The sequence below is a fragment of the Onychostoma macrolepis genome, chromosome 05 (assembly GCF_012432095.1).
Source record: "Onychostoma macrolepis isolate SWU-2019 chromosome 05, ASM1243209v1, whole genome shotgun sequence".
NCBI classification, from domain to species: Eukaryota; Metazoa; Chordata; class Actinopteri; order Cypriniformes; family Cyprinidae; genus Onychostoma; species Onychostoma macrolepis.
Window position 1 is genome coordinate 5,604,857 of NC_081159.1, and position 27,013 is coordinate 5,631,869.

Genomic DNA, 27,013 nt, shown 5'->3' on the forward strand with positions numbered 1-27,013 from the left:
AAAAATCCATTGTATGGAGCTTAGCACTCCACACTACAGGCTCATCTGGCGACAGAATCGCACTGATCTTCTTATGAGATTTCCTGAAGTACTTCAGACCAGGAACTAACAATTGGAATTTGCATTGATCGAGTTTTTCCTTTTGGGAAAAGATGGTAATTTGCATGAAAGGCACTGGGAAATGACACACTCTCTACAGTAATCTTCTCTCTAAACTCTTAGGATCTGTATTACCTTTTAGTCTTCTTTTAAGATTGAGAGACAATTCAAATGATACCAAACATTACTTGCATTCATGTAGAACATTATAGTATGCTGTTGACTGAGCTGAGTGAAGGGAAGGAAGCGGATGAAAAGGATAGGTGAGAAGGGACTTTTCTTGCATCTTCTCTCAGTGAGATGTTGAAATGAATGTCTGTATGTTAATACACTGTGTGTATATTGTCCGTATCTCAGAAGATCAAAGTGTCTGAGGTTCTTCAAGTCTTACATGTGTAAAGCACATTTTATCTAAAAGACATATGAATACTAACAAGATCACATTGAGATGCCATGTGAAAAAAACATATTACACACAAAACCATCATTTTGAAAGGAGATTTTGTGAAGAGCTCATGGAACAAAGCTTTTAGATGTCTATTGAAAGTAAGAAAAAATGAGGACTAGGACTAAAAGTAAGAAAAAAGGACTAGTAAAGCAGACCAGTATAAGAAGACCTCAAAGAACCGGCAAGGGAGAAAGTAATTTACTTACTCTCATAAAATCAAAGACCCCGCTCTTAAGAACAAGAAAATACATAGTAATTATGGCAAGACAATTAAGTTATTTAGACATCCCTTTGTCTAGGCAACACGATGTGCATGTGTGGCTAAAAACATGCGTCTACTTTCATAGCAGCATTACAGAAATACCTGTTCACAAGGAAAATGAAAATCTTCTGACTCATTTAAGTGTATAATTAATGAAACTGCTTAACAAAATGCATCTTCTGGGTTCTGACACAAAAGCAGTAAACTTAATAATGCAGCTCTGGTGTATTTTGTAATCATTCTCTCACCCCCATATTTCACCCAGCCTCATTATTCAAGCAGCGATTGCTAACCCTCAGTTTTTTTAAATGTAAAATAAAACACCTACTATTTGAACTAATGGAAAAGAAACTAATTAGTGTGAGGATCAGCTCTTGTAAGGTAAGAACAGCAAATGTTCTTACCTTACAAGGTTTTTATTGCTCAGCTGGGAGAATCCTAATTCAATTCCTTTGATGTAAACTGTGTTTTAAAAAAAATAAAAGTCTTTGTGCATTTACAATTTCTCATTTTCCTCCATGTTCTAGCCCTTCAGTCCTGCTCCAGGAGACCCCCTGTCCTGCAGTTTATTTCCAACCTCCTTCAAGATGCCTGTGATTTTTCAAGTAGTCCTGAAGAGCTTTATTTGCTGGTTCAGTTTTAAGTTAAACTCTGCAGAACAGTTGATCTCCAGGAGCAGGGTTGAAAACCACTGTTCTGGCCTGTGTTCTTCTAGACCATGTTTGAAAGTGTATTTTTTAGTGCTAGAAAATTATGGAGCCCAGAATAAATCTATAGATGTGTAAAATGTTTGATCACATTGTAAAGCTCTAGGTATTCATAGAAATTCCTGTTTTTAGTCTAAGTTGTTGAAGGGCCCAAACTCAAGCATTTTGCTGCAGGCATGTAATAATATTTTCTTTCTGCCATTCTGTGTTTTATATTTTGCTTTACCTTTTTTCAAAATCAAGATTCCAATCCAGCTGCTTCTAAATTTCTTAGATGGAGTTTAATATTCACTTGTTTATGCACACCTGTTATTTTATCTTTGTGTGTGTATGTGTGCATATTTGTGCTGGAACGCATTTCCATATGTATGAGAGGGCAAACAAACTTCCGCACATAATCATCTATTGGCAAGATTATTTAAGTACATGTTTTATGTTTCTGTGTGTCTGGTTGCAGTTGTCTGTCATTGTTCAAGCTCTATTGTCTTTTTCTCTAGTTTGCTTGCACAGTTGCCAGAGGAGAATGTTACCTTGCTGTGTCACTTATTTGGAGTGCTACACAGGATACACACTCACTCAGAGGTGAATCAGATGACAGCAACAAACTTGGCACTTTGCATTGCACCCAACATGCTCTGGAGGTCTTCCCAAATCAGCCCTGACAAAGACGGACAGAGCGTGCTGCAGGTAAGTCAGTAAAAATCTAGTTATATGTACAGGAGGACGTATTATTAATCCAGATAAAAATCCAGACGTTTTTTTAATCCATCCCTTCTTTTCAGTTTCAGTGATTTAGCTAAATCACGGCTGGGTTCAGCCTAATTTATTCATTTCTTGTTTTAGTTAGGCCTAAATAATGGGAGTGTTTTATTAAAGGAATGCATGTAGCCTAGCCTACTGAAATAGGCTACCACTTTTAATGATCCAATGTAAAGTAAACCACCATTTCATTAAGGCAATATAACACATGATTCATATTAGCCTATATAAATTATGCTGCACACGTGTTAAATGTTTCCAATCTAAAATATGGTGTAATACTTAGCTTAGCTAAATATAAGCACAGGCTCATAGACTTGACATTTATCCTGCTTGAATTTGTTCTAAATGAGAAATGCACATAACTTTATATGTACTAAATTTGCATCTGTGAATATGAAATATTTTAACTACAGTGCTTTTCTTTCATTTTCCGCCAACTGCAGACGTCAAACGTAACACATCGGCGAGGCAAAGCTGACGGTGTCGGCTATTTGTGAAAATGCTTCGCTTGAAAACTTGTGGTTAAAGCTGCACTCAGCGGGCAAAAGCTGCAAATGCATTTTGCAGATGCGGCGGCACCAACGGCGGTAAAAAGCACATTCTGGTTGTCCACCATCTGTATTCTTAGTAATATGATCAATTTACATGTGTTTTCTCACTTATTATAACATATCCATGAACAGTTTATTTGAATATTCAGTTTTCGGTTAAAATTAATATGTACAGTGAGGATCAAAAGCTTGAGACCTCTAGTAAAAATTACACTCTAATAAATGCTGGGTTAAAAACAACCCAACTTAGGTTATTTGGCAACCCAGTGCTGGGTAAATATTGGACAGAACACATACTGGGTTATTTTGACCCAGCTGGTTGGGTTAAACGTTTTTACCCACCATGCTGGGCTGTTTACTTTATTGTTTAAAACGTATTCTATTGCTGGCTTAAAATGGGCTTGATATTAAAGGAAAAAAGAAAAAAGAAAAAAGAAATCACACCCAAAATTACTAGAGGCAACAGCAATAATCAAAAGATGAACATTTATTACAAGAACACCATGGACAAAATACAAGACAAATTGAATTTATTTGGGTGAAGGGAGGATAGTTTACAACAGGGTTCCTCAATTAGTTTTCGCCAAGGGCCGAATTCTGCCAACAATACCAAGCCAAGGGCCACTGTCCTTATATATATATATATATATATATATATATATATATATATATATTCTTATTACAATTATTATATTATTGTTGCTTTTGTTAAAATAGTCACAAGATAAATATTCAGATATGTTCCCCCAGTAGTCTGTTTTATTCAAACAACTATGACCATTTTTGCATTTAGATACAGAAGAAATTTTCCTGTCGAATATTAAAAATAAATTAACAAACTAAAAATCCGGATCTCCATGTCTGCTATTCAAATCAACTGTTCCTGCTCATCTCCAGACCGGATCTCTTCTCTCCACTTTCCCTAATTGCAGATTCAATTATTAGATCTGTCAGCATTAATATTTTTACTTATTTTTTTGAGTATCTTATCTAATTGATTTTTTTGGAGGAGATCAAACTGTAACAATGTGTGTCCCAACCAGATGTGACGCGACACGATAAAAAGTATCTTTTCCATGTAATTTTTGTCCTAACCACCCATGACAGCGACATGTGATAATAGCTAAGCGACACGGAATTCTATTTTAGAAATGGTTTTTATTTTCTGCGACGTCGCGGCAGGAACAACATACATAATATGACAGTGACAATCTCAGGTGATTATGTGCTTTATTCAATGTGAAAACTAAGTGTCCACTGTAAAAAGTGATAAGTTGACTTAACTTAAATAAATTGAGGAAACCCATTGCCTTAAAATTAAGTACGTAATTCAAAAAAAAGAAAAGAAAAAAAGTTAAGTGAACTTGACAGTTCAATTAACTTATTATTATTATTTTTAATATTTACTTAAAAATGTTAAGGCAACAGGTTTTCCTCAATTTATTTAAGTTAAGTCAACTTATCAGTTTTTACAGTGCACTCACTCAAAACTGTTCGGTCCATTGACTCCATTCACATTTGAATCATCTATTTTCCTTGTCCACTTTTCTTAGTATCTACACATATAGTATCTACACTGGACGCGACAAAGCATTGCAAATCATTTAAACTTTGTATCAGTACTGTTAAGTATTGCACTCTTATATATTGCACTACGGTATCAGACAAATTACCTATTGTTTTATTTGAAGGTATTAAGGTACGTAAGTGGTGACGTATGTTGTTACGTGTTTACGTCTCTACGTTGTACGAGAGCCGATACGAATGTATTGTGAAAAAGTTAATGCTGAATAAAAAGAGCAAGTTGAAGAGGTGAATAAACCATGAGCAACGTTTTGCTTTTATTTCCGTAAACGAGTGATGGTGAACTGCGCACTCGACGCTCAACAGGTTATGGGCCCAGTCACGGAAACAAGCGAGCGTTTTTGAGCAAGTTATACGCGACGAATTACGCGTTATTCAGAAAAGAGCTGAAAGACGGCGACTCCACAAAATGGCGAGTAGAGTGACAGGATTCCAGGTACCGCAGCTTTTGTTTGACGGATCGGAAGATAAATATGATCTTTGGGAGACAAGATTTCTAGGCTATCTGCATACTCTAAAGCTAAAAGAGACTATTTTGCATGAGCCCGCTGATGCCGATGCTGAACAGCTAGCTGAAGACAGACGGAAAAATGCTGATTGCTACGCTGAACTGATAAGACTGATAGATGATAAAAGCCTATCACTGATAAGACATGAAGCTGCTGACGATGGCAGGAAAGCCCTGAAAATAATGAAGGAGCATTATTCAGGGAAAAGTAAGCCACGAATAATAAATATGTACACGTCGTTGACCCAGATCCGCATGACTGACAACGAGAGCGTTACCGATTACTTAATAAGAGCAGAGAACATCATCACAGCCCTGAGAGATGCAGGAGAAGCCATGAGCGACGGGCTGACCATTGCTATGATTCTCCGCGGGCTACCAGACTCTTTCAAGCCGCTAGCCGTCCACGTTACGCAAAATGAGGACAAAGTTACGTTCACGGACTTCAAAAGACGACTGCGGATTTACGAGGAGGCGGAAAAAATGAAAAGAACAGAAACCACAGATAACGTGATGAAGACACATACGAGACAAGGACGAGGCCCTTCCAAGTCACAAACTAAGGATAGAAAAGATGAAGATGTGACATGTTACAAATGTGGAACAAGAGGACATAAAGCAAGAAAGTGTTACAAGAGGGTGTGGTGCAACCATTGTAAAAATAGTACACATGCAGAATTCCTGTGCAAGAAAAAGGGTGACCAAGATGGTGCCAGAAAGGTTGCAGATGAACAAGACAGTGATCAAGACCACCTCTTCAAAGCTGAACACTCAGAGTATGAAAGACCGCCAGACAATATAAAGAAGAAAGGTATCATGGTAGATGCCGGAGCAACATCTCACATCGTGAACGACATCAGAAAATTCAAAAACTTTGACAGCTTTTTTCAACCAGAGACTCATTCAGTGGAATTAGCCGATGGAACAAAATGCAGCGGAATGGCACAACAAAGAGGAACTGCAGTGATATATTTTCTAGACGACACTGGAAAACATCACAGAGCACAACTAAGGGACGCACTGTACATGCCTTCATACCCACATGACATTTTTTCAGTAGCAAGGGCAACAAACGGAGGAGCAACGATTACCTTTAAAAGGGGGCACAGTCAGATGGTTACCAAAGAAGGTAGCAAGTTTGACATCCATGAAAGTGGAAATTTGTATTATTTGCCAACTATTGAAGAAAGTGTTGACCAGTGCAAAGTAAGTCATGATTTACAAACGTGGCATGAAATTATGGGTCATTGTAACTTCAAGATGTACAAAAGTTACAAGGTGTGGTTAGAGGCATGGAGATAAAGGGAAGCATGGTTAGACAAAATTGGTTATGTGAAGTGTGTACGAAGGGAAAATTCACTCAGACAAGAAACAGAGAGCCAGACACAAAGGCAAAGAAACCTTTAGAACTAATTCACACTGATTTGGCCGGCCCTATGCCAACACAGAGCAAAGAAGGGTACAGGTATGCACAGTCTTTTACAGACGATTACTCAGGTACTATGCTAGTTTATTTTCTAAAGTCTAAGGCAGACACAGTACAAGCCACAGAAAAGTTTTTGGCAGACATAGCACCTTATGGAGAAATCAAGTGCATCCGTTCAGATAACGGCACTGAGTTTAAGAGTCGAGACTTTCAGGCACTGTTAACAAAGAATAAGATTAGACATGAAACGTCTGCACCTTATTCGCCTCACCAGAATGGCACAGCAGAGAGAGGTTGGAGAACACTCTATGACATGAGCAGATGCTTACTGATTGAGAGTGAGTTACCAGATGAATTGTGGAACTACGCTATGCAAACATCAGTTTACGTGAGAAACAGGTGCTACTGTAGACGGACAAAGAAAACACCATATGAGCTATTCACGGGCAGAAAGCCAGATGTTTCCAAAATGCAGAAATTTGGATCAATATGTTTTGCCTACAAACAAGAGAAAGGTAAACTAGACTCTAGATGTGATCGGGGTCTTTTTATAGGCTACGACAAAAACAGTCCAGCTTATCTAGTGTACTATCCTAACACAGGAAGGTCCAAAAACATAGGTTGGTGAAGTTCACAACTAGAACAACCAAAGAAAGAGAAACACAGACATCTGAGACAGACACAGAGAACAAAGATAAAAATCCTAAGATCATTAACAATGTGGAAAACATTGAAGTGAATGATATAATAGACCAAGGCATTCAGAATGGTGTTTCCGAGACTTTGCTTGAACAGACTGAATTCACACAGCCGGGTAAAACCGCTGAGACTGTAATCAGAAGGAACCCACCAAGAACTCGGAGGAGGCCAGCCCATCTACAGGATTTTGAAACTGAAAATATGGAGGACAAACTGCACACATGCATAGACTTTTGTTATAGAGCAGTATGCGATGTACCGCAAACCTATCAGGACGCCATAATATCAACTAAGTCAAAGCAATGGAAAAATGCCATGGACAAAGAAATGCATTCATTGGAGGAAAACAAGACTTTCACACTCACTGAGTTGCCACCAGGAAACAACCAGTTGGAGGCAGATGGGTCTACACACTTAAAAGAGACATTGATGGATCTGAAAAGTACAAGGCAAGATTTGTTGCAAAAGGATACAGTCAGAAACAAGGGACGGACTATGACGAAACATTCTCACCCACAGCTGACATGACAAGTGTGAGAGTGGTTATGCAGAAGGCAGCGCAAGAAAATTTGGTCTTGCATCAGATGGATGTTGAGACAGCCTATTTGCATGCGCCAATTGATCACGAAATCTATATTGAACAGCCAGAGGGTTATGAGCAGAAATCTGAAAAAGGTGAAAAGCTAGTATGCAAGTTAGAAAAATCTCTCTATGGTCTTAAACAATCAGGCAGAAACTGGAATGCTGTACTACATGAATGTTTGACTAAGAATGGTTTTACTCAGAACCCAGCTGATAACTGTGTCTATACAAAGGAAGAGTGTGACGAGAAAGTAATCCTGATAGTATGGGTTGATGACCTAATCATAGCAGCTAACAGTGAAAGTGTTCTGGAGAGTGTAAAGGGAATGCTCACCGAGAGGTTCAAAATGAAAGATATGGGAAGGTTGAAATATTTCCTGGGCATAGATTTTGAACAAACAGATGGTCTAGTCAAAATGTCACAGGAGAAATATGTGAGAAAAATACTAGACCGTTTCGATATGCAAAGCTGTAAATCAAGAGAAACTCCATGTGAACCAAAACTTGATTATTCAGAAGATGCTGAAAAAATGGAAGAGTCAAGAAAGTTCAGGGAGGCAGTGGGAAGTTTAATCTACTTGTCCACTTGCACAAGACCAGATTTAAGTTTTGTTGTCAGTAAATTATCTCAGCATTTTGCTGAACCAACAGAACAACACTGGAACACAGTAAAACATGTGTTCAGATACCTTAAAGGTACAGCAGAACAGAGATTATGTTTCAGAAGAAATGACACAGCAAAATTAGGTCTAAGAGTATATAGTGATGCTGATTGGGCTTCAGACACAAAAGACAGACGTAGTATGTCAGGATATTGTGTCAGTCTAAATGAAGGAAGTTCTCTGATTTCATGGAAAACCAGAAAACAATCAACAGTGGCACTGTCTACTTGTGAAGCAGAATACATGTCCTTAGCATCAGCCATGCAGGAATGTATCTACTTAGAGCAGTTACTCAGGGATATGGACACATATCAGTACACACAAACAAAGGTGTATGAAGACAACCAAGGTACCATAGCACTAGCCAGAAATCCGATCTGTAGGCAAAGGTGCAAGCACATTGACATCAAGTACCATTTTATAAGGGAAACTGTGAATGATGGCAAGGTAATCTTGGAGTATTGTCCCACTGAGAAAATGATTGCTGACATTATGACAAAGCCAGCCACTAAGCAAAAACTGAAGAGATTTGCTCGAGATATATTTGGGACTTAAGAGTACATGTGTGTTTACATTATTGATGTAAAAGAAAAGTCTTATTTGTATTCATTTTTGTTTTTGTTAGTTTTCTGATAATACAATAAGCTAAGAGCGAGAGGGGGTGTTAAGTATTGCACTCTTATATATTGCACTACGGTATCAGACAAATTACCTATTGTTTTATTTGAAGGTATTAAGGTACGTAAGTGGTGACGTATGTTGTTACGTGTTTACGTCTCTACGTTGTACGAGAGCCGATACGAATGTATTGTGAAAAAGTTAATGCTGAATAAAAAGAGCAAGTTGAAGAGGTGAATAAACCATGAGCAACGTTTTGCTTTTATTTCCGTAAACGAGTGATGGTGAACTGCGCACTCGACGCTCAACAAGTACCTCATAAATAGAACGAGTCAGTAGTTTCCTGTCGGGGATTTGTTGTGCCGCATCCAGTGTAGACAGCATCACTGATTATATAATATTGCATTTTGTTGCGCGCGTCCGGTGTAGACACGATGTAAATTAATGTCGCTTTCTGATGCTGCGTTTGAATTTTCATGCCACATTATCTGAAATTAGCGCGGGCCAAACATTTTTCTCTCGTGGGTCGCCTATTTTAGGAACCTTGGTTTACAGTATTACATACATTTAAACTCGTTTAACAAGCATTTTAGAAATAAAAAAAGCACATTTAAAAGTAGCATTTTAATTTAAGTGTATTCAACCGTTCTCCATAATCGCTTTTTTACCGAAAAAGTGCTAATTCTCGTGCCGGTGTATCGCGGAAATCTGAGCCGGTGAAGGCCTGCTGCTCGCGGGGGAACTGCGAACTTTAGACCGCGGCCTCGCGTTTCACTCGTAGCTGAGAGATGGTGACTCCAAATCCTGCCCAAAAACAATCAGTACTGAGATTAGAGAACATATTTTAATATAAAATTAAATTACACTCAGTATTATAATGAATAAAATCCATTTATGTTATGCAAGGCAAAGGCTTTTCCAGCGAGAAAAGCTTTTTTAGAGTGTATTCATTCATAAATTGCACCCACACACTTACTCTCTTGTTCAGAAATAGAATCAGTTCCAGTCCAATAGGGGGGTGGGGGTTTGGTTCAAATTTAGGTCAAAATTAACCAAAGGATTTTGGATTTTTTGTGCTGCAGGGCAGAATTAAGATCCTAATTTGCATACCAGCTTGCTAAGCAATATCATGCCGCTTAAACAGTTCACCCTAATTGCTTCTGGGTAGGCACAGTTTAACACCATTGTCACCACAGATTGTCATGCTGGAGAAAAATCCCAGTGATTACATTTATACACACTCACATGATTTTGAAATAAGTATCCTCTGGAAAGGGTACTAAGGGTGCAACATCCAGGGCCAACTTCAGTTTGTAAATCACACAGAACTAGTTTGTGTACAGCTTATTATTCAAGAGAAACCCTGATAATGATGTGACTTAACCAGAATTTTTAGCCTATAAAGCTGCAAATGATTTTCTCCACCCTTCAGATCATTTTGCTCTGCTTATTAACCTCAGCAGTTTACACGGCGGCAAAATCAGATTTCCTGATGTCAGCAAAGGACCTGTCTTATCCACAGGATTTTGACACAAATGTAAGCAGGGAAATGAGTAAGAGTTTGATTCTCCGGGGACCTACCGTACGTCACTATATTGTCACAATATAGTGTGGCATGACATATGTTGCAACACACCAAGAGATTTATAAATCTTAGGTTTATTTACAGTAATACGCAAAATATGATATACATGTGCCATTACATGGAAAAATGTATATTTCATATTAAGGATGAACATCCTTGTAACACCAATTCACATTGTCTGTCTTAATTCAAATGGATCTTAAAACCCTGCAGCGTTTGAATGCAAGATTCTTTGTAAACCACATCTTCATATTTAGGACCAATGAAATTCAGGAGGCTTAATAATTGAAAAACATGTCCAGGTTTTCCTGACTAATATTCTGTTTCATCATTTGACAGCTGCTGATGAGTCATCCTCTTCAGAGACAGACATGAATGTAGGGCTCAGAGTTAGTGTTAGGCCAGCTGACAATCTCTCACTCAAACTCTTGCTGCGTTTTTAGTACTTGGTTAAACAACTGCCATATTCAAGGCAATGTAGTAAAGGTATTGATAAAATAGTCCATGTGGCATCAGAGGTTCAACCGTAATGTTACGAAGCTACAAGAATACTTTCTGTGCGCAAAGAAAACAAATATACAGATTTTATTCGACAATTTCTTCTCTTCAGTGTCAGTCTTTGCTGTGCAATCAGCCTTTAAAATCTGTTGAAAATGACAGTATGCCGTAATTTTCCAGGAAAAAGTGTATTTATAGCCACCATGGAGCTACATTACAGCTATATATTAATATATATACATTTTATTATTATTTGTGTACTTGATTAATAGTTTCATTTTCCAATTAAATCTTTTAAAACATTTTTGACATTTAGAAAAATGTTGCTAAAAATAATCTTTTTGTAAAAAGATGACTAGATATTAAATAGGAGATTAACTACTAGTAAGCAAACAATAAGAAAACAGATTGACTGACTGACAAACTCTGTGTGATTTTGAGAGATTGAAAATGAGATTGGGAAAAATTGGGATGAAGCAGAGCTCAGCTTTCTCACGGCTGAGCCTGAGATGATTGACATCAGAGCTGTGTGAATGGAGAGAAAGATGAAGAAAAGGAATACCATAGTATGAGTATCATTTAAATTCCTTGCGATAATTTAAGGTCCATGCCGGGCAGGTGAAGGACATGTGGCTGAAATTTCACCTAATTAATAAAAGCATAACACAGTGTGTTGCCTGGTTACCAAATATGATTATTAGACACTGGTCTCCATAGCAACTTATTTGATATGACAGGCAAAAACTGATACAAGACCAAGACTCTGACTTCAAAAAGTTCCATGTATGAGACCGGGTGTATACAGCAGGTACATAAATATATTTATAAATACAAAATTGACTGCCCATCAGGGAGCTGAAGAAGAGTGTATGGTGTTTTTATTCAATTCTAGGCATTTATAGTATTTGTGCACAAATCTCATTAACATTATTCATCTCAGACCTGTCTGATCCAGTGAAGATGAACGTAGCATCTGTGATCAAATCTTTGTGTTTCACTCTGAAAAGTGCGTAATGTGCATCTGTAGACAAAACCTCCATTAGCATTACAAGAGAATTGTGGAAGTTCCTGCTCCAAATCACGTATTCCGCCATTATGGAGAGTCGGAAGAGGTGATTTTGGAAGAGAAGAATTGTTGAATAAAGTTGTTATTTTTGTTTTCTTTGTGTACAAAAAGTATTCTCGCAGCTTCGTAAAATTACAGCTGAACCACTGATGTCACATGGACTGTTTTCCCGCTGTCCTTACTACGTTTCTGGGTCTGGAAACATTTCAGTTACATTACTCTCTATGGAGGGTCAGAAAGCTCTCGGATTTCATCAAAAATATCTGAATTTGTGTTCCGAAGATGAACAAAGGTCTTACAGGTTTGGAACAAAATGATGGTGAGTAATTAATGACAGAATTTAAATTTTTGGGTGAACTATCCCTTTAAATCAGTGGGTTGTTTGACAACAATCCACATTTTCATTATGAAAGTGTAAGAGCTATAGGTAGAAACCCTCTTAGAACCTATAACTTTTACAGTTAAAGAAATAGTTCACCTAAAAAATTAATTTTACTGTAAATGTACTTGCTCTCAAGCCAACCAAGACATAACATAATATGCATAACATCACCAATCTCTGAAGTGACAGTCCAAACAGCTGATTAAAAATATCATCCTTAAGAAAATGTATTAAGGTGACTTTAAACCTTCCAGCCAAAATATGAGTCCACAATCCATACTAAACATTTGCCCCCTGCCATCCTTTCACATCAAAATCCACCGACGGTTTTGCTTAAAATCGTGTAATATTTTTCCTACTTAATAGGCCGCTGCCACCACCTTTAATTCTTTAAGCCAGTATGGTCTGGCACCAGAAGACAACACACCACCACAACTTCAATCACAACAGATAATTTTATTAAGAGAGGGGACTGCAGGACAGGCTAAACAAAGCCTTAAGGCAGTGTGCTTCAAATTCACTCACTTCATTGGTGACATTCCACACGATCAACTACAAACAGTGACGCTTCAAGCTCATATAAAACCTTATGCATGTGCAAAATTATACCTGCCCCCTAAACTCTCCCAGTTTCAGTCTTTCCCACCCTCGCGGTCACCCTCTATTTTTACTAGAAACATAGCTTTATTAAATACATCAATTTAAAATAAAAACATAAAACCACTTAACTCGCCCCACGGCAACGCTGCCCCTCCCGGGGAGTGGGGTGGGGGGTTTGAAGGAGCTTGGTGCAGTCTATGGAGCTCCGCGTCTAACTTGCACCACTGTTCCGTAATAAGAAATGCGAGCGACGTATCGTCAGTCCAATGCTCACAAAGATTTCTGCACACAACAATCTCAACCACAGAAAGGAAGGACAGCATTAAAGTCCTGTTCAAAACGGCACGGTCCATACTCTGGCACGCTCTGGCAGTTCAGCAGTTGCATAACACAAAATAAAGAATGACGGCACTCCTAACTCCCCATCCCTACTTACTCTCACCATATCCCCGCTGTCTATCTATCTTCATCGCCGGCGGCCCTAAACGACCGCGAACAACACCCCCCTCACAATAATGTCCGAGTACCGCCGTCGTATTTTGACTTGTAAATAGAAACCCCCGCCAGCCCGCATCCATTCTCTTTTTCCCTCCTTTTCGTCCTTCTCCCCCCAATCTCACAATACACAGGTCCTACTCCGGTGTTCCTCATTCCCCAATCAGGCTCATTAATTACTGTCAGCACGACACTCAAAACACACACACATCACAATAGTTTTGAACTGTGTTTGCTTTTAAATGTGACTTGATCTGTGGACATTTTTCCTGATTCAGATGAGATGACTTTTTCAGTGGAGAAAACAAACACTGAAGCAACGGTTTGAAGATAAAATATGTTAAAGATTGATTTGTTTATTGCAAAAACGCAGCTTTTCACTTGGACTGGAGTTGAATGGATTACTTGTGGATTATTGTGATGTTTTTATTAGCTGTTAAAACTCACATACTTTGTCTACTCATTTGCCATAATGATTTTTACATGCTTGGAATTGCTATGTCCAGTCAAGTAAGTGAAGTCTTAACAAATACAGTGAGGAAAATAAGTATTTGAACACCCTGCTATTTTGCAAGTTCTCCCACTTAGAAATCATGGAGGGGTCTGAAATTGTCATCGTAGGTGCATGTCCACTGTGAGAGACATAATCTAAAAAAAAAAAATCCAGAAATCACAATGTATGATTTTTTAACTATTTATTTGTATGATACAGCTGCAAATAAGTATTTGAACACCTGTCTATCAGCTAGAATTCTGACCCTCAAAGACCTGTTAGTCTGCCTTTAAAATGTCCACCTCCACTCCATTTATTATCCTAAATTAGATGCACCTGTTTGAGGTCGTTAGCTGCATAAAGACACCTGTCCACCCCATACAATCAGTAAGAATCCAACTACTAACATGGCCAAGACCAAAGAGCTGTCCAAAGACACTAGAGACAAAATTGTACACCTCCACAAGGCTGGAAAGGGCTACGGGAAATTGCCAAGCAGCTTGGTGAAAAAGGTCCACTGTTGGAGCAATCATTAGAAAATGGAAGAAGCTAAACATGACTGTCAATCTCCCTCGGACTGGGGCTCCATGCAAGATCTCACCTCGTGGGGTCTCAATGATCCTAAGAAAGGTGAGAAATCAGCCCAGAACTACACGGGAGGAGCTGGTCAATGACCTGAAAAGAGCTGGGACCACCGCTTCCAAGGTTACTGTTGGTAATACACTAAGACGTCATGGTTTGAAATCATGCATGGCACGGAAGGTTCCCCTGCTTAAACCAGCACATGTCCAGGCCCGACTTAAGTTTGCCAATGACCATTTGGATGATCCAGAGGAGTCATGGGAGAAAGTCATGTGGTCAGATGAGACCAAAATAGAACTTTTGGTCATAATTCCACTAAACGTGTTTGGAGGAAGAAGAATGATGAGTACCATCCCAAGAACACCATCCCTACTGTGAAGCATGGGGTGGTAGCATCATGCTTTGGGGTGTTTTTCTGCACATGGGACAGGGCGACTGCACTGTATTAAGGAGAGGATGACCGGGGCCATGTATTGCGAGATTTTGGGGAACAACCTCCTTCCCTCAGTTAGAGCATTGAAGATGGGTCGAGGCTGGGTCTTCCAACATGACAATGACCAAGCACACAGCCAGGATAACCAAGGAGTGGCTCTGTAAGAAGCATATCAAGGTTCTGGCGTGGCCTAGCCAGTCTCCAGACCTAAACCCAATAGAGAATCTTTGAGGGAGCTCAAACTCCGTGTTTCTCAGCGACAGGCCAGAAACCTGACTGATCTAGAGAAGATCTGTGTGGAGGTGGGCCAAAATCCCTCCTGCAGTGTGTGCAAACCTGGTGAAAAACTACAGGAAACGTTTGACCTCTGTAATTGCAAACAAAGGCTACTGTACCAAATATTAACATTGATTTTCTCAGGTGTTCAAATACTTATTTGCAGCTGTATCATACAAATAAATAGTTAAAAAATCATACATTGTGATTTCTGGATTTTCTTTTTTAGATTATGTCTCTCACAGTGGACATGCACCTACGATGACAATTTCAGACCCCTCCATGATTCCTAAGTGGGAGAACTTGCAAAATAGCAGGGTGTTCAAATACTTATTTTCCTCACTGTACATACAGAACCTATTTTAAAAACGTGACATGTGGCTAAGCATGCTGGTTACCCATACTCGGAATTTGTGCTCTGGATTTAACCCATCCTAATGCCGAGTTCACACTGCACGATTTTCAAAGTCATCGGATCACCGTTGTTTTCACACTACACGACTATCTGGGGTTGCATTCAGTCGCTGCTGTGTTCACATTGCGCGACGAATCGGCAACAGGAGGTTACACACTGCATGACTTTACAACAGGATGAATAGACTCTGTCTGCTCCGCAAACTACAGCCAAAGCACGCGAGAAGTGATAAGGTAATAATGCAAGATCACGCTGATATTATGGTCTATAAGTCCTCCCGGAACACACAATAATTAACAAAGATGACTTATCAAACATACTTCTGCTGGGAAATTTTTATATACACAAATCTAAGTAGCCTACTTGAAAGTGAAACCAACGTGATGTGCATTTTATAATGAGTTTATTTCTTATAGCCTATAAAAGCCCTCAAAGTGATGAAAAAGAAAAAATGCAATAAATCTTTTATCCTTTATAGAAGAATATTATTTACAGGAAAAACCCTAGCCCATTCTTCATCTTCATGTAGCCTACCTGTTCTGTATATTCTAATGCAAAAATGTAGGCACTTTGTAACTGGCTAACGTTAATCGCTTTGTAAAAAAAAAAGTCCTCCCCGAACTTCCCGCTGCCCTGTATCTTGCTCTCTCATTGACTGGTAGTCGCCGATAGCTCCAGATATTTAGCATGCCAAATATTTCAGGGGCGTCGGCGATTCCCTCAGATCACCTCTTTGTTAATTCACACTGCACGATTGCCACTCCAGTGAACGAGCACCGATTTGCCTCCGATTTCGGGCATTTGTCGGCGATTTATGAGTGCAAAATCGGGCAGTGTGAACTTGGCATAAGCGCACACACACACAAAAGTGGGCAGCCATTTATGCTGCTGTGCCCAGGGAGCTGTTGGGGGTTCGGTGCCTTGCTCAAGGGCACCTCAGTCGTGGTGAAGGTGAATAATACCACTATACATTCACTCCCCCCACCTACAATCCCTGCCGACCCTGAGACTCGAACCTGCAACCTTTGGGTTAGTCTGACTCTCTAACCATTAGGCCACAACTTCCCATGTGGGAAGGAATAATGAGGGCTGGAATAGTAAAATATAGAAAATATATAATGAATAATTAAAGTTAGCATTAAACATGATCACCTGTGAAATGAAAATATTGTAGGACAGGACTTTTTTGTCCATTTGTTGATTGGATTGTTGGGTCATAGTCATTTGCTAATTACTGCGAGCTTGTGATTTGTGATTGCAGAAGGGATGTATTATGTCCTGCTCTCACACTGTTGCACACATCATCAGAGAAGAGAGAGCCTGAATAGATGTGGTTGCGAGGGGGAGGAGAAGTTAATGTTTTTTATTTAAGATTGAATTTAGAATAAACACTGCAGTATTCCTTACAGAAGAAAGAATTGTCCATTTTGATTTCCTGGGGACTTTAAAAGAACATGAAGGGAGAGATGAATCACGGATTGATCTATAATGAGCAGTTGGATGTGTGTGACTGTGCAGATGCTTTTGTTTCTCAACATCCGAATATGGCAGTTCATTTGTGCAGAGCATTCTCACGCTGTGTCCAAACCCAGTTAATCCAGACAATTAGTGCACAGGCAAATGAGTGGTGAATGCCATTTGAGTGAATCTCTAATTGTTAATGTGGTTAGAATAGTTCACCATGTCCAGGACTGTGTACAATGACGCCATTCACATTTATGAACTCATGCAAATGCTTTTGAAAGAGAACAGCACGAGTCACTCAGAGGATAGTTACTCACCCGCTGCCAGCCGCAGATCCCTATGGTGTCTACGAAATGTTGTTTTTCCAGTGGAAGTGCTACAGAGCATTCCATTCCCTCTGTATGCTTTTTAATTTTCCATTCCTTTGGGTTTGTTTGTATCAGAAATGAGTAAGGAGCGAAAGATTCTTTGGATTTTGCAAGGATCTCTATGCACATGCCAAACACACACACACACACACACACACACACTGGCGTCACATACGGTCTGTGTGATGAGAACTCTAAACTGATGTCTAAACACTCTAGAACTTGGACAGAAACAAGGTGGCAGTCATCTAGCATACACAATGTGTCCACCTCAGACACACTTACATGCTCCGTCGAACGTAGAACACAAATCTTCTTAAAACACTTGGTAACACAAGTCGTAAACTTAACCAAGCCGGTTTGTACGGTGCTCCAGTCTCTGATATATGTGCTGCTACGGTCAACGTTTACGTTTGAGGGCCAGCTGTGTCTGCTTTCCATACTGATGATGTTTCGTGTTTTTCCATCTGTCGTTCAGGTCGCCGCACTCATCCAGTACCTGATAGAAAACACGCCTGCCATATTTGGAGATGATCTGGAGAGTCTGTTAACCAGGCAGATGAATACAGAGCAGGAAACATGTGATTACACAGGTAATTGTAAAGATATGCCCTTTGGACCTCATTTAGATGAGATGTAGATGCCTATTGAGATACTTTACAGAAAACGATTAGCCTTTTTGACTGTGCAATTTCACAGTACTCCTACACACATTTAAGCTGCTGGTGAATGTGGTTGTTTTAGAATTTGAGTTAAGTTATTTAATTGAAAGTAATAAATTTGAGAATTTTTAAGAACTGCCTTCGCAGTTATTACAGTTTCAAATATTCTTAGAGGTATTTGGTACACCAGCTTTGCTCCTCTAAATGTCAGCCTTTACTCTCTTAAGATCCTCTTAAGCTCTCAGACATAATTGAAATGTCAATAAACAGTTCAGAATACCATTTTGAGTGCTATAAACCTTTTTCACTGACCTTAACTTTCTAGCCTGCTCATGGGTATTGTCATTGTCAATATTTTCAGTGCAAACTCATCTACTTTGTAATGATGAAAAGTAGTTTACTTGGAACAATTAATGTTGCATCAAATGGAATTTCATTTTAAATATATATTCATATGTAGTTTCTTTTAATCATGGCAGCAGTAATTCATCAACTGATGGTCATATGATGGGGAATTGCAATATTACCCAGGCATTTATTAAGATGTGCTGTGTGCTTGAGCATACCTTTAGCATTTTAAAGTGACTAGTTCACCAAAAATATGGAAACTCTTTCATCATTTACTGTTTTTGCCCATGTAATTAAAATAAATATGGTCGAAAACAGCCTTTGACACCACCGACTTTAATTTGTTTGGACCAAAAAAAAATCTACTTTTGTGTTGATTTACATAATCCTTTAGTGAATTGTGTGCTATTACAAGGCAGACAGCACATAAAAATAATCATTCTTAATGAATTCTTATTTTTCCTTCTCTCTCTGTATACCTAGAAGAATATGTTAAATAAATGCAGGATGCAATAATAAACATGTTAACCAGTAGCATACTACATTGTTGGGATATGAGTTATTTTTTTGTGCAAAAGTGTACTTGTTTTGGCAGTTTAGTTAAATGCAATGAGCTAGATCTGAGATGTAAGATTGTGTGAGATAAGATTGCTTCTTGTTTTTATTTATTAAATGGAAGGTCAAGAATCTTTGCATTATAGAATTGCATAGCTGTACTGTGAGCTCTGTTGTATACTTCAAATATGCTAATTTAAGCTAATTTTGTAGATCATCAGGGTATGAGTACAGAAAATATGGATGATTTTCACAGTATGCAAACAACAGTGGTTTTCTGATCTAATCAGAGATTTTCACTGGATTTCGTGTTTGTGCTTTGGGATGCACATAAATTCAGTCACTTCTTTCATAGCCATTCAGGTATGGTTTTGGCAGTTTGGTCACATTTAGGATGAAAGGTGAATGTTTGCCCTGAGGAGTAGGTTTTCTTCTAGGATTTCTCTCTTTTCTTTAATTCATACCAGCTCACCAATCGCTGATGCTGAGAGTAATCCCCAGATTATCCCTGGAAAATTGACCAGAAGAAAATGTGGCTTTTGCCATAATAGTTATCAATTTTAGTTTCAAAGAACCTCATGCTCTCAGAGTTAATTTAGGTGCTGTTTAGCAAATTCCAGACAGGCTGACCTACCCTTTGCTTTTGTATCAAACCATACCATGGAAACCAGATTCATGCACTGAAGGTAACCTGGCAGGATCTCTCAACTCTTTAGGAATCACACTTCCAACACACATTTATGTTCAAACAACATGTAAAGTGAATTTTCCATCTGATGACCCCTTTAAAGCACAGTCGAGGTGGCTCTTGAACCTGTTTGGTTTATTTTTACTGCGTCTGCTCAATGAGAGCATGTACAGTATGAGGCAATAATTGGCATTTTATGTCTTTTACTGTGTTCAATTCATATATATATATATATATTATTTATATTATGTATATATTACTTATTTTTGGTATTTATACACTTTTCACAGTTGGAATTAAGATTTGCACATTTTCTCTTCAGTCTTCTCCATTAAGTTTTGTAAAACATCTTAAAACGCGCTCTCTCTCTCTCTTCTGTAGATGGTTTGTATTTTCTTCAGCACTCCTCTTCAGAGGACACAGATCAAGACCTCACTGTTTCTTCCCAACTGCTGCCTGAAGTTCATCCTCTTTTCCTCCCTCTGGCTACACTTTCTCTGAAAGAAAAGAGGAGACCCCAGCCCTTTCATATAGATATGCCACCAACAGAAAGTGCCTACAGCTGTGGAACACTGGATTCCATTTCCTCACATTCCAGTGCTTCTGTAAGCATGCTGGGCGTCAGGGAACTCAGCCAATCACGTGATCGTTGCCTCTCTGAGCCTTCCATGTATTTTTCCACACCCCAAACACCTGTACCGACTCATACACCTGTTATCCGCCAATCCAGCTACGATGCAGCTGTAAGTGAGAGCAGAGGTGAGCAGTCATGCAGTTCCTTGGGGTTAAGCCCAGAACAACAATCGCGCAATTCTGGAATGGGTACAAGGAGACGTCGTTACACTTTCTGGAAGTCGCCGCAAATCCCCACCCGCTTCCGTCATCCTGCGCAGAGATTGGCCAGCATGTCAAGTCTGTCATCTACTGCCACTTCTTCCCTCAGCTCACTGGATAGTACATTGTCTCTCAGCTCGGCGGATCCGATCCCCAGCCCTCAAGATGCACAGTCCCGGCATTTTCTGTTTGGAGCTGCTGCAAGACTGCGGCCACTTACACCTGAAATGCCCAGAAAGCGGTGGACAAGTACTTTCACTTATAAAGAGGAAGAGGATGTTTGGAGAGAGAAAGTTCAAGAGACAGAAAATGAGAAAGAGAGTGAATTTGAAGTATCTTTTCATGACTGTGATGGAGAGAGAGCAGTGAAGGATGGAGAAAAAGCTGAGAATGAGGAAGCCATAAGCTGCGAGTCCTTCTGCGACATTCATGAGGTTAAAAGTGCAACAAGTCCACAGGCATCAGAGTGTCTCTCTGAGACTGTGTGCAGCGTGGAGTTCAGTGTGAATCCATTACGGTCCTCCACCGTATGTCAGATAAAGCCCAATCCTGACATGAATTTGCAAGCGATCTCGCTGAATCCATGCAGTATGTGTGCAGTCCCACAGGAGAATCTGATTGACAGTATGATACAGAAATCCCAAGTCACACAAACGCTCACAAACGCACCTGAAACGGCACAAAAGCAATCAAGTAGCAAAGCAGAAAACTCTGTAAGTCAGATGCAGCTGGAGCGTCCAAAGGCTCACTCAAACATTCATGCCTCAGGTGGGCAGAAAGTGAGCAGAATGAAAATCACAGTCTTTCCTTCTGCAGGAAGAGTGATGCTAAAACATTTGAAGGTCACAGATCAAACTCAAAGTGTTCTGATGGAAACAGAGCAGAAAGCTAAGGGAAAAATGCGAGAATCTGTCAAGGTTCAGATCCCACAGACACTGTTTTATGGTCATAATGTTCCGCTAGTGTTGCTTACTACACCTCCTCAGCAAACGTCAGTCCAGGTGAGGACACATTGTATTCCTCCTGGTGATGCGGATATGGCAGACGCAGGCTTGAGTGATGAATCTAATGTTAGCATTGTCGCGACTGATATTAGCAACGGTGTAAGCAGTTACCTGGCAGAGAAAAGTCCTGTTGCCAAATCGATTAGTCATAGCGTGGGCACTGTTGACGACCTGCGCCGCCCTGGATGTATTACTGAAACCAGTAGCCCTGCTGTTAGCATTAGCAGTGGTTATAGTGTTAACCCCAGTATAAAGGTCTTTCACAACGATGCTAATCAGAGCATGGCTTATCCCAAACCCACTAACAGATCCTCAGGAACTTTTCGTCACACAATCTGTATCAAGCTCCCTGGCAGCAGAGGGATGGCACAGAACAAACCATTATCATAACTAGATCTGGTGATGTAATACTACATGGTGGTGGGGGTATGCAACACATTCAGTTTCAATGCATTTTTCAGTAACACTTTACTTAAAGCCTTTATGTATAGTGCATGACAAAGGTATTCATAATGCGTGTTGTAATGCATTATATCTTTTCATAAATAATTATAAGCAAAATTAAAATACATTATAATATTTGAAAGTTTGTTTGTCATTTGTTTTAATGCATCATACTTTCTAAAGGTGTAGCAATGAATGAGATAAGTGTTACAATGTATTATAACTGTGGTTACAATGAGATCAGGCAATTCATTATAAGGTGCATTACAAGGCATTATTCATGCATTAAAACTACTTTTTTAATGCATGATATTTAAGGGCTTTAAGTAAAGTGTTACTCATTTTTCCTAAGAACAAGCTTGGGTATAGTGTTTGCAGTTTGTACGAGGGACACAGGGGGCGTGTGTTTACTCGTATGTTGAGGCCACAGGCATAAAATGAAAATGCATTTCCGCAGGGTGTGCCTTTTCAAAGGCATCTGCAGAGACACGTGATGCAGTTGTGTGAATGGAAAACTCATTCTTGGGTCCATGCTTGTAACAGAAGAAGAAAAATCTCTGGGCACAGAAAGCTGAAAGAAAGTGTAAAATAGAGTGTTGGCATTAGGGTGAGTTTTACTTCAAATAAAGCAATATACTAAGAAATTATCCAAGTTGAGCTATAAACACATTAAGATTTACATTACAAAACTGAAACCAAAATAGACCAAAGCTTAAACCACAGTAAGCTAATATGATGGCATTTTTAACAACGTTAAGTTTAATATGTGACCCTGTCTGTGAAATGCAGGCTAAAGTCTCAAAATCTAATTATGAGATGGATAACAAGCATCAAAGTGATTTCAACGATTAATTTTACTATGATTTCAATCTTTGACATGGCTTTACTCAGTCAATATTAAAGATAATCAAGGTTACATTTTCACAGAATGTTCTTTATCTTAAGGATGATTTTATGTAAATCACAAAAAATTACTTTAGCTGGGTTTTCATAGCCAGGGTCACATGTTTTATACAGAATAAGGCATATGATGGCAAGAAATTGCACTGCATAGTAGGAAAGATGATTGAAATAGATCAGTGGTTTTCAAGCCTCCACTAAAAGTGCATTTTAATGAATGTTGTTGGCGTCTAAACAACACTGTATGCGGACAATCAGCATGAGACATTTCTCAGCATATTTTCTTTTGTGTTGTAAGGACATAGATGTTTGGAACAAAATAAGGTTGAAGAAATGACAGAATTTTTTATTTTTGGGTGAATTATCAGTATTAAAACATGAATTGGCTATATGTGATTTTAATCATTACTTCTGTTATCTACTCATTTTTTGGTAACATTTTACAATACGGTTGCACAAATATGCATTAAATAATGCTTAACTAATGCACAGATAATCATGATTTAATGTATAAGTCACGATGAACTAAACCATTTATTAATGATTACTGCATCAGCAACTAATGAACATTCGATATGATTCAAAGTAATCAATAAATTGTTATCAGTTAAATGCGTGATAATATATTAACTACCTAATAACTTATTTTATTAACTAATGAAGTAAATTCATATGTTAATTACCACATTGGGTCGAAGCCATGCCTTTAAACTTCCAGTTGTCTGCTTTAATTAATCATTAGCTAATGATTTGCTAAGGTATCATTATGTTATGACTTTACTTGTTGAGGCACATGACTATTAACTAATTGTTAAGTAATATGTCATTGTGGTTATAGATTTTGAATTAGTTAGTTAGTCATGTTCCAACAAGTACAAGTAGACAACAAGTAGACCACACCATAATGATACCCATGCAAATCATTAGCTAATGATTAATTAAAGAAGACAACTGAAAGTTGAAATGCATGCTTGAACCCATTGTGGTAATTAACACATTATATTAACTAATAGTGTAAATTAATATGTAATTAGGGAATTGATACTTTGACACATTTAACTAATAACAATTTATTGATTACTTAGTCTATGAATCATATTGAATGTTCATTTGTTGCTGATGCAGTAATTGTTAATAAATGGTTTTAGTTCTTCATGAGTTACACATTAACTCATGATTATCTGTGCATTTGTTAAGCATGAATTAATGCATATTAGTGTCACCGTATTGCAAAGTGTTACCCATTTTTCATTCTGCTTTCTAAATTCTAACCAGAAATAATAAAATTAACTGCAAAAGTTGTACACACAATAACTTTGTCAGCCCTAAAATATACATTTTGTAAAATCTCTCAAATGTTCCATGTTTGAAAGCCCCTGGCGGTAGAGCCAGTGGTTGTTAATATTTAACAACAGTCAATATTTAAAAAGACAAAAATATGCATGTGCTTCAGGCAGAATTGGAAGTTAATGTGATGGTAATCACCTTGTGGTGGGAGATTTTAAGTGCTTTCGCGGAAAAGGGTAAACAGCAGACGTCACAAAGGTCATCACTATAGTAACAAAGCATGTGGCAGGAGAAGAAACTTCTGTGAAGACTGCAGGAAAAGGTAAAAGCCAGGGAAGCAGCATGATCTGCATAAGATGCTGTGATAAGACCATTAGAAGAACATTAGGGAGAAACAAGCGGGTGGGAGACGTTTAGACGGGAGTGTGCATAGTGTAGATCCAGTGTAAGACATTAGTGGATAATTGAATGATGGTTTGAATAATTATATGGTTCCGAGTCATGTTTATTTATAGTTGTAATGTGAGATGAGCTTATGCCACGACCGAGAAATCAAAAAAAAATTCAAAGAAGCTGTTTTGTTTTAAACATTGTGATTATAGAGAGGGAAAAATGTTTCTTAATTAATTACCAGCTTTTCATGTTAGAATATTTAAAGAGTTAGTTCAACCAAAAATGGAAATTCTGAGATCATTTATGCAGTCTCTTCTAGTTACAAATATTTATGAGTTTATTTAAAAATGTTTCACACTATTTTTATTCTTTTTTTTTAATGCATCATCGTTTAAGATCTTGCAATTATGACTTTTTTCAAAGTTTACATCTCACTCACAATTCTGTTTTTAATAAATAAGTAAAAAAAAAAAAATAGGTAATTGTGACTTTATATCTCACAATTCTGACCTTGTTCCTGAATTTTTTTTTAATTAAGGTAAAATATTTAACATTTATGTGAATGTTAATTATTTATTAAAGACAGAAAACATGCATGATGTCGTATTGCCCATTAAGTTCAAGTCATTTGACATGATAAAAACCTAGGCTGCATCCAAAATTGCATACTATCTTTGGAGTAGGTAATTATTTTGAATATTAATTACTGCTAAAAAAGTATGTTCTATATGAATGTGATTTGAATGAATTTAATATGAATGACCTACCAGTGGAAGTTGCATTGCTTCACTGCAATTCATAAATCCTCTCTCATGTCCTCATGGGATAGTAACGTGTCCACTGTATGCACACTTTAGAATCTCGACCAGAAGTAGTAGGTCAACCGCTTACTATTTGTCTACTCTTCTATGAGTACTGTGAATTCTTTTGTCACATACTGTTTTTCGCCTACTGTATAGTAGGAAGTATGCGATTTTGGATGCAGTCATAGTGTGATTGCACTGCTAATTTGTGAGGGAAGCATGCTAATCTTCTGGCAATTGAGAGAACTTGCAAAATGAAGGGTTCCCGGGAACTGTGGGATGTGCATTTGAGCAGGATGCAGCTTTAACATTCACACAGATAAATCAAAAGAGCCACCGGCATTTGGCCACCGTTTTCTTTTCCACCCACTCTCTGAGCCATGTGAATAATTTCTCTAGGCGTTTCTGATGCGCTCTAAATGTCCGCAGCTGTTTCACTCATCACACGACCACACAATATTCCACCTTAAAGACGTTATGGTGTTTATCTGCAGAAACAGTGTGCAGTCTAAGATGTGTGCGTGTTGCTGGTAATCAATCATTAGATGAGACAAATGATATATCCATGAGCTCTTGAACTCCTCTGACATTTAACACTGCTCCCAACTAATGCTCAGACGCTTTGTGCATGTTTAAGTTCTCATTATGTTCAAGTTACTCACATGTGATTTACTCCTCATCAGTCTATAGAAACCAAAACAACAGAAAGCAGTGGGGAGTTGTAGAAGGAACAGCTGGCAAGAAGAAAATCGATCTATTCGCTTTCATTCATTTAACAGAATTTATCTTTATGCACTGGTTTATTTTCACCTGATTCAAGACTGTTGCGTGTTCTTATCTTCATGGTTTTCATGTTTTTAAACATGTAATTGTACTTTAATTTGTTTTGTAAATCTAAACACTTTTATCACAGATTGTATATCTAAAAAACATTGAGTGCAATTGCTATGCTATTGTTGTAACTGCATTCCCAGGTGGGATATATGTATACAATAAATGCTTGATCAAACATGTAAAAGTGTTTAATTAAATTCTTTCTAAAATAAATTTCATAGCTGGTTTTAAGATCTAGAGCTCATTTTGGGATGTTTCCTATTCCTAGCTCAAACTGGGAACCTTTTTTTTTTTTTTAACCTAATGTACAAAATGTGCCAGAGGATGATTTTAGAGGCATTTGTAAAGAGACCAAGATTGCAGCATGTGCTTGAAAACATGTTTGGCTAGTATTTAAAGGGGTCATCGGATGCGACATGCACTTGTACAATTTGTTTGAACTGAAATGTGTGTTGGCAATGTGTGTACACAACCACCCTATAATGATAAAGATCCACCCAGTGTTTTTAATTTGGTTAATTCATTTCCCCTTTCTCATTTCAAGCCATTCTCAGATGCCTGTCTGTGTGACGTCACACAGACCCAGCCCCTCCCACGATCGTTGATTGACACTAACGTTTTACCTTAGACCAGCCCTGAGTGAGCTGTCATCAGTCCGCCATTGTTTCACTGCCAGAGCAGATGTAGACAAGAATG

General features: G+C 38.4%; 1 protein-coding gene across 4 annotated transcripts in view; it reads left to right on the forward strand.

Annotated features, from left to right (window-relative positions):
* Positions 1–26,696, forward strand: part of arhgap20b (Rho GTPase activating protein 20b) — a 59,416-nt gene extending 32,720 nt beyond the window's left edge. For all 4 annotated transcript variants that reach the window (XM_058775181.1, XM_058775182.1, XM_058775180.1 and 1 more), the window contains 3 exons: positions 2,014–2,203; positions 18,044–18,158; positions 20,200–26,696. In XM_058775181.1, coding sequence (XP_058631164.1) covers positions 2,014–2,203; positions 18,044–18,158; positions 20,200–22,046 — 2,152 coding nt within the window. In that variant the 3' untranslated portion in view covers positions 22,047–26,696. The remainder of the gene's footprint in view (positions 1–2,013; positions 2,204–18,043; positions 18,159–20,199) is intronic.
* Positions 26,697–27,013: the final 317 nt, after the last annotated feature.